This window comes from Physeter macrocephalus, chromosome 3 (assembly GCF_002837175.3).
Source record: "Physeter macrocephalus isolate SW-GA chromosome 3, ASM283717v5, whole genome shotgun sequence".
NCBI classification, from domain to species: Eukaryota; Metazoa; Chordata; class Mammalia; order Artiodactyla; family Physeteridae; genus Physeter; species Physeter macrocephalus.
The window spans coordinates 32,086,917-32,101,875 of NC_041216.1; the positions used below are offsets into that span (position 1 = coordinate 32,086,917).

Consider the following 14,959-nt stretch of genomic DNA (forward strand, 5'->3'; position numbering starts at 1 on the left):
TGCCCCTTCCGCAAAGACCCTCAATCCAGAGGACACCCCCACTGGACTGCACTCCCAGCAGCACCTAGGGTGGATGGCCGCAGGTTCTAGGGGGTCCGACTCCTGTGCCCTCCGGGCTGTGGATGGGCTGCAGCGCTTCTGGACTTGGCTGCCCCCGGGGCCGTGAGGCTCTCCCAGGGAGGTGGGGAGGGCCTGGAGCACCTGGGGTAGGCGGGACTGGTGTGGGGCCTTGGCCTGGTCCAGAGCCCTCCTCCCCAGCCCCCACCATGGTCACACCAGGCTGCATCCCCCAGAAGTCACGGCCCCACAGTCCTGCCTGGAGCCCCGACTGGAGGGCCGCAGGACCCCGTGGCCCCAGGGAACCGAAGCCCAAGTGTGCCCAGAAGCGGGGCTGGCAACAACCAGCGTGTCCTGGAGATCCGCAGACCTCAGGTTCCTCCAGCAGACCCTCCCTGGGCCAGGCCTGGCTGCTGAAGCGAGTGTCGCGAGGGACGGGCAGGAGTCCTGCCAACCCCCACCCCTCCCCCACCCGGCTCTGCCCTTAGCCCCAGGAGTCCTGCACCACCAGCTTGGCATGGCAAAGAGAGGCCAGGGCGGTCCTGGCTCGCACAGGTCTCAGCCTCCTCATCCCTCACCCCAAAGCCCAGGACTTCCTGCTCCTACCAGCTGGGCCTCTGGCTCAGGGAGACCCTGGGGAAGTTGGGCCCAGTTGTGGGGACCCACATGCTCCCTTTCTCCAGGCCCCAACAAAGACGCAGAACTGAGAAGGAGGCATTTTACTGAGGAGACCACCAAGCCACAGGGACATCCGTGATGGGAGGGTGCAACCGTGGACCACAGGCCCAGTGACATCACACCATCACAAACCAGTCAGGCACACACGGAGCCTCGCCCTCATCACCGTGGTCACACGAGCATGTCACATGTTCTCTCATTCAACAAACATCTGTCCACACGTGACCGCAATGTGACGGTCTGGGCTAGGCCCGGACACGGCCGGGACTGAGCCACTGCCTGGGCCACATCCTAGACCACGGCTGTGGGCAGGGCTGAGAAGCGGCTCTGAAGGGGTGGGGGGCATGCAGGATGCAGGGTAGAGGGGCACAAACGCGGTGACCACAGACGGGCACTCACCTGCTGGTCACTCGTGTCCCACATACAGGCTGATACTCAAACACGTGGCACACACAAGGGCACACATAGTCACTGCGCCGCGCAGGTGCTCACTGGTGGCCTCCCACACGGAGACAAACCGCAGCCCTGCAGCCCTGCCTCCCCTCCTCCAGGAGGGGCAGGGACACCGGACCTCCTGACCTTCCCTCACCATTTCTGGACGTGCAGACCTGGTCAGGGAGGGTCTGAGGGGCAGACCCGGGACCCCCGCCCACCAACCCCGCAACGTTCCGGGCTGGCCGCCGGTCTGCACAGTCCTAACCACAGTCCTTTGGAGGAACGCGAGGGCCGGCCTTGCTGGGCTCCCGCCTTCTCGCACGGCTCCAGCCCCACTCGGGGCGCGCGCACTCGGGGCCCTCACGGCCCGAGGCGCAATAGGTTCTCGTACACGTGGCCGGAAGCCTCCGGGGTGCTGTGGGCGGAGACGGGCTTCTGCTGAGGGCCACCTGCGATCCCACCCCCTCGCCCAGGGCCACGCCCCCACGCCAGGGCCACGCCCCCGAGGCCTCCCTGCCGGGATTCCGCCCCTCCCACCCCCGGTTCCCGACGCCCCACTCACGCCGCCGGCGCCCGGGACGGCGCGGGTCCGGGTCTACAGCCGGGGTCGGCGGGCGAGGCGCCCACCTTCAGGGAGTCGCGCTTCTCGGGCGGCTCGCGCTGAGGGGAGGGGCCGCTGGTCACCATGGTGATGCCCCCGCAGGTTCCGCCCCGGCCCGGCCCGGCCCTGCCCCCACCTGCTCGCGCAGGCGTAGCTGCTCGCCGCGGATGTACCGCTGCAGCGCCAGGTACACGAACTTGTACTGCGCCTCGGTCTGCACCATCCCCGAGCGCTGCCGCCGCACGTGCTGGATCGTCTTGGGGACGTCGATGTCGCAGTCCAGCCCTGGGGACGAGCGAGCTCAGGGCGGGGCGGTGAGGCAGGGAGGAGGTGGGAGGGCCAGATGAAATAGGCGGGGCCGGCAACTGCAGGGGGGCGGGGCTCGATGGAAGGGGAGGGGCCGGTATCCGGGGCGGGGCTAGATGGGCGGGGACGGGGCTCGACTGCAGGGCGGGGCCTGCCTGGGGTGGCTCACCCTGCCTGCGAATGACGTCCACCAGGATGTCAATCACAATGATTGTGCCAGTGCGTCCGATGCCGGCGCTGTGGGGACGGACCAGGAGGCCTGTGGCCAGTTGAGGGGACAAAGCCGTGGCCCCTTCCCCGGTGGCACCTGTGCCGCTGGCCCCGCCCCGTCCCTGGTCGCACCTGCAGTGCACTACCATGGGTCCGGCCCCCGGCATGCTGCTCTGGGCCCGGTTCACCTCGTCCAGGAAGCCAAGGACGCCGGTGGGCTCGGCCGGGACCCCGTGGTCCGGCCAGCTGAAGTACTGGCAGTGCTGCACTGTGCGCGGTGACTCCTCCTGGGCAGGGCGGGCTGGTGAGCGCCAACCGGGGGGTCTGCGCGGGTCCCAGGCGCCCCGCGCAGTGTCGGGGCTGACGCTGCTGTGACCCTCGGTGGGCAGGGGCCCAGGGACTGAACCGGGGGGAGGCAGGCTGTGGCTCGGTGGGGTTTGCCAGAAGGAGCGACCAGCGGGGCCCGGACAGAGCGAGAGGGAGTGGGAGGGAAAGACGGGATTCAGGGCTTGGGGGACCCCCAGATGGCCCCAGGAGGCTCAGGTGCCTGGGGAAAGGGAGAAAGCCGGTCTGGGGGAGGGAGCAGCTTTCTGGGAAGCGAATTCTGTTTGGGAAAGGCCAAATGCGGAGGCTTGCAGGACCCCCCAGGTGGTGAGACAAAGGGAACTGGCCAGGAGGGATCTGTGCCTGGGACAGGAATGGACACCACTAACATCCAAAGGAGGCCGAAGGTGCTGACACGGCCCGGGAAGGACTGAGGGGAGGTGCGAGCCAGTGTGAGGCCACCCTGGAGCCGGGCAACTGCGGCTGAGAACGCGCCCGACTGGGAACACTGCCCGGCAGCGCCCAGGCCAAGACTGTGCCCACTGGACTGAGGGACGCGGAAGCCGCCAGGGCCAGGGGGGTCGGGGGGAGGCAGGGCCAGCCCAGGGCCTCGTCACCCCGGCGCAGACCTGGGCACTTCCCGACCACTCTGACCCTGGCCCCCCAGGCCTCGTTGCCCTCCAGGCTCACCTGGTCTGCCCGCCACACCTGCAGCTCCCTCACACAATAGCCCTGGGCCTGGTGCTCAGCAACGTTGCACACCCGCAGGCGGCCATACTCTTGGCTGCCGTGCAGCTCGGGCCAGTATCGGAAACACTTGTTCTGGGAGGGTGGGGGCATGGCATCAGCCATACTGGAAGAGCACCAGCACCCTTGCCCCTCTGCCCCGTGGGACATACACGGGGTCTCTTCAGTGCCCTCCCTGCTCCCCCAGCATTCCTAAGACTGAAGAAGCAAGGCTGGGCCAGCACCAGCACGGGTCCAGTAGGGCACACGGCAGGAGGAGGGGAGGAACACGGGCCTGAGCTCCTACCCGGCCTCGCTCCACCTCCCTGGTGGTCATGACGATGACACGCGTGTTCTCCTGGTGTACCATGGCCCAGAAGGCAGCCACCGTAGTTGGCAGACAGCCCTGGGTGGCGATGTACACCTTGCCTGGTCCATGGCCTGGCTTCTCCTCTGGGTCACTCTGAAAGGAGGTGGGGTCAACTGCCTGCTGTTTCCAGGAATTAAAGTGCCAGAGGACCAATGCAAGTTGATGCAAATGATATGCAAAGTAGCCCAGTGGCTCACGCGCAGTCCACCGAGGGTGGGAGGGTCTTAGGACCAATATTTAGTCCAGCAGGCTCTGAGGACCCCTTGTGGACTGCCACACCCTGAATATCTGAATATCCCCCTGAATATCTATTGTCTTGCCAAGGTCCACAGATCACTTCACGAGCTCCAGGCTCATTATTATGGGGGATGGGGTGACTGGTGTTTGATCCACGCGGGGGCACGCGTGCAGCAGGCCACCCACACCTCATGCACACTCACCCTGATGTAGTTGGCGTTGATGTAGTCGGCTCCAGGCGTGCTGTCCTCCACATCACGCAGGATGACACGGGTGGTGTCAACTGGGAAGGGAAGATGCCGCTTAGGTCTCCAGGGCAGAGGGGATGCTCGTGGACCCCACCTGCTTCCTGGCCCGCTGACCCGTGGTGAGCAGAGACAAAGGACGAAGGGGCAAGAGGGGGCATCGTGCCACTGGTGGGGAATGACCCCTGCCTTCACCCCCCAGGACCCCTCTGCCAGATGGGCCCCTGAATGGAGTGGTGAATGGAGCCTTGGCCCCCCATGTGGCCCCAGGCCCCGGCCTCACAGGGGAGGATGTTCTTGTATCGGTTCTTGGGCTTGTTCTCCAGCCGCTGGCCCTCCTTCCGGGGATACAGGAGCCGGCATTCCTGCTGCTGCAGCATCTGGGGGAAGTGGGGCTTTAGCCCATGGCCCCAACCCTTCCCCGGAGCCCTCAACACCCACCCACACCCCCTGACCCGCACCCCTCTGCTGGCCCTTGCCACAGCCCCAGAGGATGGGAGTCGGGGCGGGGGGCGGGGAGTGGGCAGCAGTCCGGCACCTCGAACTCCTCCCAGAAGCCCTGCTTGGCCTTCTCGCTGGCATCCATGGCCTCGCTGAGCTCCCGCACACGCCTCTCAATGCTTGTGGCGCTGATTCTCGTGGTCTTGAGGGGCTGGCAGGGAGAGGCCCGCGTCCAAGCTTAGCAGCGTCCAGCGGACCCCGCAGTGCCCCGGCCCCCACACCCTTGCCCTCGGCCACGCTGCGCCAGCCTGGTGTCCTTTTTCCCGGGTGGGGCTGTGCCAGAATCCCTTGCCCCCCCAGGTGGAGAAGCCCACTCAGAGCCCAAGGTTCGGGTGCCCGGGGGCATACCTGCTGGAGATGCACTACGGTCCCCGACCTTTCCACCAGAGGGTTCTTCCTGTAGCATTCCACCAGATCTCCCAGGGTGTCAAACCGCTCGCCACCTCCCACATCGTACTTCCCATCTGGCTGTGGGGGCGGCAGTGAGTGGCCGGTGGTGCCCCCTCCCCTGGGTCACCCCCCAACCCCGGCCACCGCCTCCTACGTGGAAGTGGATCGTGACATGGGTGACGCGTGCCTGGCGGTCCGCCCTGTCCAGCTGCTGTGTGAGCACTGACAGCACGAAGTCCCCAGGTTTGCTCTGACTCTCCCGAACCAGGAAGCTGCCCGGACGCCCCTTCTGCATCAGCAGCTTCTCGGCCTCCTTGCCAGACAGGTGCCCGTGGTACCACCTGGCCCAGGACGGCACAGGTGAGACCAGGGGCCCCGGCCTGGCCAGGTGAGGGGCACACACCCACATGTAGCCTGAGGCTCTGAGACACAGATACCGAGAGAGGCACAGACCCACCCAGACCTCGGGGGCACCAGGCAGCACCCGCACCCAGGCCAGCCTCCGTCAGCCCTGCCCACCCCTCCGACCCTCCTCCGACCCAGAGAGCAGCAGGAGGCAGGACAGGCGGGCCCTGCAGTGCCCCAGGGTGACCGCCAGGTGGCAGCCTCGTCCTCAGCAAGGAGGGGCAGGATGGTCTCCCCAGGCCAGCCCCACCCTGCTTCCTCGGCAGATGCAGCTGGCTCAGACCTCCGCAGTGCAGATGGGGAAACCGAGGCTGGGGGAACCTGCTCTCCCCAAGGCACCAGCCAGGAGGGCAGGGGGCAGGCTGGCTGCAGCTCTCCCACCCCGCACCCACCCCTGTGGCTGGTGCCTGGGACCTGGAAGCAACGAGGCCAGAACCTCAGGGGAGGGGGTGCGGTACGCTCCCTCAGCTTTGCCACAGCTGTGCCCAAGCCTGACCCTGAGTCCTGGGGGCAGAGGACACCCAGAGGCCATGCCCAGCGGCCCCTGCCCCCTCGGTCACTCGCACGCACACCTGTGCAGACACAGACGCCTGGCTAGATGCAGACCCAGCTGCTTACCGTTCCGACGTGGGGTCCTGGCAGCTCAGCGGGTGCCAGAGCTCCACGGGGGCCCCGCCACGCTCTCGGAGCAGCCCCCCGCGCTGGCCTGTGTAGTGCTGCACCAGCTCGGCCAGCGTCGCGAACTTCTCCCCTCCGTACAGATCGTAGTAGTCGCCTGTGTTCTGGATCTTGATGTGGGTCACCTCGTCGTGGCGCCTGCAAGGGCCGGTGCACCAGCCACCGTTGGGGGCCGATGCCCCCACCATCCTCCCTCCTTCCCATCACCACCCTCAGCTTCCCGAACAGTCCCTGGGGTCTTCCTGCCCTGAGATCTCGGCCTCTGCTGTCCCCCTGCCACGAACAGCACAGCCAAGGCCAGGTCCCTCCCCTCTGCAGCTCCCCGTCCATCCGGCCAGTGTCCGGGCCCCACCCTGGGTGGCGGGCACCCCACCCCCGCTGCCTCAGGGCAGCCAAGATTGGGCTTGTCGACCACAGGCCTGACTCTCCCTTGGCCTGGAGGCCAAGGCTGGGGTAGCCTCTCCGGACAGACTCTGCCTCACTCCAGACCACCTGCCCAGGGGCTCCAGAGGATGGGGGACTGGGGCCCCGAGACTGCTTCCCCCAAGTGTCCCAGTGTGGCCTGGGAAGCCCCAGGGGAGAATGTCTGTGTCTCCAAGGTGAGGGAAGTCCATCCTGAGGGCTAACCTCATCCCACCTGCTGCCCAGGTTTAGTAGAAAACCCGGAAGGATCTGGAGCCCTTTGGGCAGACCCCAGACTGACCCGCCTCACCCAGGGTGGACACGGATCCGGCTGGCCACTCTGCCGGTCGTGACCCCTCCTGGCCATCCTCCCCGCACACTGGCCCTTTCAGGGCTCCAGCGAGCCCCCCAGGGGGCGGCATCCCGAGGAGATGGCACAGTCCCGGCCATCGAGGCCCCTCAGAGGGTGGGAGGAGGCCCTGCCGGTGCCCGCCTCACGGAGCCCTCCCTGAAGGCCCCTCTAAGTGGTCCCCTCCTGCCCAGAGGCCACCTGGCCAGGAATGCCAGACTCCCCCCACCAAGTCTCGCCCCCAGCAGGGGTCCTCACTGCCCACCCCCTCTGGAAGGACTGGGGAGCCTGATCCCCGGCTGTGCCCCCAGCTGAGGGGGTTCCGACCCCTTGAAGTCTTGCGGGGCCTCGGGGCCTGTCCACACCTGGCAGCACCACCCACCCACCTGACGGACAGTGTGAAGCCCCCCGGGCGGCTCTTGCTGGGTCTTGCCAGGAAGCCCCCGTGCTGGCTCTTGGACAGGAGCAGCCGCTCCGCCTCAGCCCCGCCGATGTTGGCATGAAACCACCTGGAATGAGGACAGCAAGCTGGTGACGAGAGAGCCAGGACCCCTGGGCAGTCCTGAGCGCACCCCACAATGCCTGCTCGGGCTGCCCTGCACTCACCTCCGTCCTTGAGCCATGAGCACAGGGTCTGGGGTCCGTGGGGAAGGAGGGGGCGTGGGGCGGACCGGGGACACAGATGGGCAGACACTGTCCCACAGTGGCAGGTGGGGAGGGCAGACCCCCTCCAGAGCCCCCACAAGGACACCAGCAGGAACCTCAGCTCAAGCCCTCGGCCGTCTCTCCCCCACCCACCGCCCACCGGGCGTCCCAGCTCAGCCGAAGGCGCTCGGGACCCCCACGGCCACCAGGGCTCCCTTCCTGCCCTTACAGCCCAGCAGCAGACCCTGGTGGCCCAGCCCTCCCACCTTCACCGCCCCTCCCGGTCCTGGCCACCACCCTCTCCCGAGGGACCCCAGCATATCACGTCCGTCACTGGGTCAGCACCCCCGGAACAAGAGCCCAGCCCACAGGCCCGTCACCCCCGAGAGCGCCCCCCACCCCGTTGCCGCCTGCCAGCCCCGGCCCCTCAGTGCCACCAGGCTGTGCCCCTCAGAGCCTCTGCACCGCAGTCCTCCGCTCCCGGCCCACGTGGGGTGACAGAGAGGCCCTCTCCCCTCACTCTCCGACACTTATGCTGCGTTATTTTTCTTCACAGCATTGGTCACCCTCTTGACGTATGTTACATATTTACTGGCTTGTAGTCGATCCAGCTCCTTGATTTAAGCTCCCCGGAGGCCGTGTGTACGGCAGGGGTGAAAACAGAGCCTGGGCATTAACAAACATACTTGAATTCAGAAGTGAATGACCTACGGATGGGTGGTGGGTGCTGGGTGAGCCCAGAGAGTCACCATCTGTCCTGCCGGGGGTCCAGGCTGAGAGGGGCTCGCCCCCACCCCCGCCGCTGCCACCGCCCTGGGACCAACCTTCACAGCCTCGCGCACGAGATGGGGGGACAGGGCAGGGGCACCTCGTCGGGACTGCACGTGAGCCCACGGCCGAGACCATGACTGCCGTTAGCTTTACCCCGGTGGCTCCTGTCTCCGTGCGTCTCCCCCATTAGGGCGGGAATTTCTGGGCCTGGGGTTAAATCATACGCGTGTGGTGGCCCCAGAGCGTCTCAGAGCAGGGTCCCTGCACGATCCCCCAGAGGGACACTGTGACACAGTAACTGGCCTTCCATTGGCAACACTGCGTCTCCCAAAGGTCACTGCAGGATTGGGATCTCCGGTTCAGAGGTGCATCCCTGGTTCACCGCGCAGGTGACACACGGCGTTGGGGGTAGTCCTGCCCCATCCTGCATCCAGTGGGAAACCGGGGCCCCCGACTCCAGCTCTGCTGCCTTGCGGCCCCCCCAGGGCCCACCCAGTTGTTCGCAGTCATAACCCGGGCACAGATGGGGCGGGGCTGCTGTGCCCTGGGCCGACACTGCCCCGCCCCACAGCTGACCCAATACCATCTCGCCCCATTGGATCTTTCTGGAGTGGGAATCAGATCACACCTCTTGCGTAAAAGCCGGCCTGCACGCCTCCTCCGGCCCCCCTGCCGCTCCCTTGTCTGTCCTGGGCCCCCTTGGTCCGTGCCACCCGCTCCTCCCTGACCCCTCCAAGGGGCCACTGTGCTCAGTCTCCGTCACACTGTCTGACGCACAGCCCCTGGCAGGTGTGGGGTGTGCAGGTGAATGGAGTAAAATTCAGCAGAGCCATAGCCCAGTTCCTGGGTCACAGTGGCCACCTTTCACTGCTGAAAGCCGTGTGCGGCCACTGGAGGCTGTCGACTGAGGGTGGGAAAGAAAGATTTCCACCATCACAGAAAGCTGCGGCCTGTGCTGGTCCACACCGCCCATCTTCGCCTGAGTCCCCACAGACCTGTTTCCCTGGGCTCTCAGGGTCTCCCCCGGCCCCCCAGGGCCAGTGGTCAGGCCTCCTTCCAGAAGCACGCACTCCACACAGGAGTTCTCCACGCTCCCCCGGTTTCCCACCTCAGCCGGCCTGGGTCCTCTTCCTTCTTCTGACCCCGCGGTGTTGGAGCCCCACCACCTGGGCCCTACACGTGTCTCCACGTCCATGCACTGTCTACACCTCCAGCCCCACCTGGGCTCTGAGCTTCAAGCTCATAGACACAACTCTTTCCAGTATCTCTGTCCGAAAGGTCACAGCATCTCTATCTTAACGTTTGCAAAATTCGAAACTCCTGATAGGGCCCCTGAAGCCCTGTTCTTCTATGCAGTCCTCACTCAGTGAAGGGGGTCACCGCCCGCCCGTCACTCAGGTCCCTGCCCTCCACTCCCCAGCACTCTCCCAACGCTGTGCCCTCTCGTCCTGACTTCCAAACGCCCCAGAACCAACCACTTCTCCCACCGCCCTGGGACCAGTGCCCACCGGCTCTTGACTGGACGGCAGTATCGATTCCAGGTCTCCGGGCCTCATCCTTCACCCTCAGCAGAGCCATGACAGACAGAGGGGTTCTCAGAAGATGCACATCAGAGCTGTTTAAACCTTGCCAGTGGCCCTGCGTGGCTCTCAGGACGCCCACACACACCTCAAGGACCCCCCACTAGAAAGCCCCTCCCCCCGTAGTCCATCTCTCTCTTCACTGACGTCACTCCTCATCTGGCCGCCTCCAGCCGGCCCTACGGGGCACAGCTCACACTCCCTCCCTGACCACCCTGCTGCCCCTGCCATCAACACTGCAGCTGCCTCACTGCCCCACCTTCCACGCGTGGCACCTGCAACAGCAGACGGGCACGTACAGGCTTCTGCGTTTACCTGTCTCCCCGTGTCTTCATCACCAGACGCGAGCCCCGGGGAGGACAGGCTCCGTTCTGACCTCCATGGCTCCCCAGGGTCCATGTACTGGTTCAGAGAGGCCCAGAAGCTCAGGTGACTTGCCCAGGGCCACCCAGAGCTCCTATCCAGCTCTCCCTGGGGGAAGGAGGGATACCACCAGCCAGGCACTTCCTGGGCATTTTTTGGGCCTGGGGTCTCAAGCTCCCTCCCGCTCTGGCTCTAGAGGAGTGGGACCTGGGGGCGATTTGGTCGAGTGGTCCAGCAGATGAAGCTGCCAGGGAAGGCTTCCAGGGGGAGGAGCTGCCACATGACCTCCGGGGCCAATCACAGGACAGCAGGCGAGGCCACCAGGAAAAGGCGAAGGCCTCGTGCCGTCAGAGACACGGCAGTGTGTGTGTGGGGGGACTGGAACGCAAAGGAAGGCCTCCGAGCCCCCCACCCCGGGGCCACCCACTCTGCTGAACCACATCCTGTGCCCAGATGCCGCCTCCCCCAGTCCCAGCAGCCTCAGACGCCAGTCCAAGATGGGCGATGCCCAGGGTGTGGGACCAGGGGTAGAGGGTGGAGGCCCAGCATCGAAGCCACAGAGCAAGGTGAAGGGCACGTTGTTTGTCCTTTCTGGGACTCTCGCTCATACTTTCCGTCCCTCTCTCCTCCCCGAAAGCTGCCCCGGGTCTATTGGGTGGAAATCTCCAGGGCTGGGGTAACCTGAGAGGCCACAGCAGCTCACACCACAGCAGCTGCAACCCCAGGCCGAGGTAGGCCTCACTCCCCCGACCAGGCCGAGTGGTGGAGCCAGGTGTCTGCAGGCTGGCGCAGCCGGCGGCCCCTGGCTGAGGGGCGGGACGACGTGGGGAGGCTACAGGTCCTGTCTCCAGTCTCCACACCAGGGTCACTTCTGTGCCAAAGGGCTCCCTGCTCTGTGGCAGGTCGGCGACTCAGCTCTGCCCTGGTCACATGGTCAGGCAGGCCTGGGAGAGGCGCAGGTGCGGAGGGCAGGGCACACTGGGCTCCCCATGGGTCTAACAGCCTCTGGGCCTGTCAAGGCCCAGCTGAGCCCAGTCAGGGCTCCGGAGCCCAGGACCAGCCCAGCCTGAACCCACTGGCCACTGTCTGGTCCAGCTTTCTGTGTGGCCTTGGTGTCCCAACTGTAGATGGCACAGCTCCAACCCTGGGACCCTGGGAGACCCATGAATGGCCTGTCGACATGCTTACACACACGGTACAGGGGCTGGACACACCTGCAGGGGAGACATTGTCATGATGGTGGGAGATACACAGACCAGTGGGGAGGGTCCCAGGCTGGAACTCCAGGGCTGAGGACCCCAGAGCACAGTCAGCGTTCTTCTCCATCTCCCTGCCCCCGGCCCCTCCTGGTCCCAGGGGAACCTCAACCAAGGCCTGTCCTGTCTACGCAGAACCGAACTGACCAGAGACACGCTCTCCTCTCCAATCTGGAACAGAGGGGGAACTCGAGGGTGCTCAGCAGCTCCCCATAGGACCCGGCTCCTTCCCAAGCACCAATATCAACACATCAAACAACATCCCTAGGCAGGCCTTGCGCCCAGCCCTGCCCACAGCACCGGCGTCCTGGGGCGAGTGGTGCCGATGACGGTGCCCGTTGGCCCACAAACCACAGGGCGATGGGAAGGCGCCACAGGGTGGGGGCAGGTGGAGGGGGATGGGCTTCGCTTGGGATTTGGTTGGGCCTGCCCAGGCCTGATAGGGGTGTGGGCAGGGACCCAGGGGCCAGAGGAGTGACAGTCCAGATGGTCATCACAGGGTGGGGCAGGGAGGGTTGGCGAGGGTGGGCAGAGCCGCACCCGGGGCTTTCCCAGGCTGGCCCAGGGTCACGTGCACATGACACGGACATGACCTTTTCTGAGCACCAGAACTTGCCTGGGGAACAAGAAGGACTGAGGCCGAGTGGAGCCCGAGGGCTGGTTCCAGGTAGACCCCAAGACATCCTCGGGCCTGAGCTCCAGCTGGATGTTAAACCTGGGAATTGCAGGGCTCTGGGGCTGACAGGTTCTTGGAGATCCAACCCACTTCCACTATTCCTGAGCCTAAGAGGGCCCTTGACCCCGCCGGAGGCCACCGTGCCAGGCTCACCTCACCCCTTGTAGGGATTCTGGAGCCCTCACTGCCGACACACTGCCCTGGCCCCGCAGATCAGATCTTGTCCAGCCCCCTCACTGATCTAGGGAGTCACTCGGGGTCTTAGGGAGACCCTTCCTGTGACCTCCAGCCTCACCAAGCCCCAGAGGGGGGTGTTCCGGATGCGCCAGGAAGTGGTGACAGGCGTCTCACAACTGTGGCTCCCCACTGACATCCACATGCAGCTGGAGTCTGAGCTCACAGGAGTGTGTGCACACCCCGGGGTGGGGGGGTCTGGTGGAAAGGGCAGGAAGGGCCCCTTCCCGTACAAGTCCCGTCCTCCCTCTTCGTGGAGGCCAGAGGCTGGCTTGACTTGAGCCCTGTCCCGGGTCTCACACTCCCCCCTGCCAGGGAGATCACCCCTAAACCTGGTCCTTAGGAGGGTCGGGGTGGGGGTGGGGATGAGCCTGTCAAGGGAGGGCTGGTCCTTGCAGGTCAAGGGGCCACGACTAGAGGGGGAGACCAGAGCCTCCAGGATGGCCCCAGTTTCAGGACCGGGGAAAGGGGGGACCCCGCCAGGTGTAACACATCTCTGGTGGCCCAAAGGGAGCCTGGAATAAGGCAAGGAGTCCAGGGGAGTGAGAGAGAGAGGGTCTGTTACTGACCTGACACGTGCTGCCCACTCTAGGCTCCAGCCACTGCCACCCAAGAGCACCATCCATTCCCTAGGGTCAGGGTACCTCTGACCCCCCCCCCCCGACCCAGACCCAGCCCCCGATCGGAAAGAGTCCTATCCACCCGCCGGGGTGAGGCTGGGCCTCGCTGGCCCGGGACCCGTGGAAGGGGGCGGGTGTCAGAAAGTCAGGCTTGAGCGCCACCGGTCGGGAGCAGGAGACGTCCCGGGGAGCATCCCGCCCGCACCCCCTGTCCGCGCCCATCGGCCGGAACCGCACGTGGTGGGGTCCCGGCTTCTGGCCACGGGGCGGCTGGGCTCACCTGCGCGAGGTCATGTCTGCTGGGCTCAGGGTGCTCCGGCCGCACGAAGGAGGCCCCGCCTACCTCGAGGATCCGCCCACCGGAGCCCCGCCCACCGGGACACCGCCCCGCCCACCCCAGAGGCCCCGCCCCTCCCGAGCTCCCTTAAAAGGAGCCGCGCCCTCAGGTCTCGCTACGGTGCTGGGAGGTTGCACCAGTTCCCCAGGGCGCCGGGCTTCAGGACGAGGGGCTCACGCGACATCACGGGCTCGGAGGGCGAAGGCGCCAGGCGGCCCTGGTCCCAGCGGCGCGGAAAGTGATTAATTATGTGTCCTGTTCGTCTGGGTGCTTTCCTTCCAAGAACCTTTCCAGCTCCGCCTCCGTCCTGGGGGAGGAGGGGCTGCACTCCCCGCACGCTGCGGGGAGGGGCTTGGAGCTAGAGAAGCGGGTGGAACAGGTCCCACCCGCCCCGCGTCCCGGAGGGGGACCCCAGCGGGGCGGAGGTGGGAGGCCACGTGATAGCCAGCTCTTCCCTCTTAGCCGTCCTAGCTTGGGCTGCCGGCTCCCCTTCTCCCCACCTCTGCCACCGCCTAGTCGCCACACTTCCTAAGTGATGCTGACACCCCCTTGACCTCAGGGCCTTTGCTCCCGCTACAACTGCCCCCACCAGGCCGGCTTGTCCCTGGGGCCCGCTGGCCAATCGCCTGGGGGTTCCACCCCTCCTTGCCTGGGTTCCTAACCTTGGGATCCCGTTAGGACTGTCAGGACCTGCCCAGCGCCGCCCCCCCAGCCCACCTTTTCAGGAGTGGTGCACCACCACCAGTGCCGAGAGCACGTTAGAGTGCTCCGTGCCCTCCTTGGCTTTTCCTCTTCCTCACCCTCCTGACGACCTTGAGGGTCCTGCACCCTCAGCACTGGTTGCCCCCAGAGCCCCTCCTTCTGGAAGCATCAGCTCCCAGAGCACCCTCTCCTGGTCCTCCCACCGAGGGGGGTCTCTTCTCCCCTCACTCAGCCGAGCCCACCTACTCCCTCACGTGCCAGGCCTCAGCCCAGCTTCCCCTCTGCTTGGTAACCCACGGCCTCCTGGACTCCACTCAGGTGGCCTCAGCCCCTCAAACCCAGCCACTGCAGACGCAGCAGGGGGCCTGCTGCCCAGGTGCTCCTGCCTCAGTCAGTGCCTCCTCCTCCCTGAGCCCAGCCCACACCCACCCACCAGGGTTCCCTTCCCACCGGGCCTCACCTCCACCCCGTCCTGGCTCCCCCAGAGGCCCTCCTTGCCCTTAGTACTGCCAGCCCGCTCTCCTCACAGCCCCTCCTCCCATCCTGTGTTCACAGACACCCGGACGTAGGCTGACACATGTGCAGACACGTACACGCATGCGCACGTGGCAGGGGCTGCGGGCTGCTGCAAGGCCCGCCATCCCTAAGGCGGCTACCTGGGGTGCGGGCCTCACGGGCCCACCCGGCCAGCCCCTCGCACAACAGTGTGCGCACTCGCTGCTCAGGGTCTCCTCGCCAGAAGCAGCCCCCACCCCAGCACAGGACCCCCTCCTCCATCCAGAGCCACCTAAGGGAGCTTGAAGCCTGCACGCCACCATGAAGCTCAGCGAGGAGCTCCCGGGACAGGAGCCGGCCGGGTGG

The 14,959-nt window shown here is 66.0% G+C and overlaps 1 protein-coding gene across 2 annotated transcripts; it reads right to left on the minus strand.

Moving 5' to 3' along the window:
• Positions 1–777: 777 nt before the first annotated feature.
• LOC102987506 (tyrosine-protein phosphatase non-receptor type 11-like) lies at positions 778–13,408 on the minus strand. 2 transcript variants are annotated; one of them, XM_007129140.3, is made up of 15 exons: positions 13,340–13,408; positions 7,301–7,423; positions 6,104–6,301; positions 5,235–5,421; positions 5,039–5,158; positions 4,728–4,841; positions 4,473–4,569; positions 4,148–4,227; positions 3,645–3,800; positions 3,302–3,433; positions 2,420–2,574; positions 2,247–2,314; positions 1,908–2,056; positions 1,733–1,830; positions 778–1,585 (listed from the first exon to the last, which is right to left on the minus strand). In XM_007129140.3, exons 1-15 carry the CDS (start codon positions 13,351–13,353, stop codon positions 1,531–1,533), a joined length of 1,746 nt encoding a protein of 581 aa, XP_007129202.1. In that variant the 5' UTR covers positions 13,354–13,408; the 3' UTR covers positions 778–1,530. The 2 variants fall into 2 exon arrangements, with proteins under 2 accessions (XP_007129202.1, XP_028343824.1); XM_028488023.1 differs by lacking the exon at positions 3,645–3,800.
• Between the last annotated feature and the right edge of the window lie 1,551 nt (positions 13,409–14,959).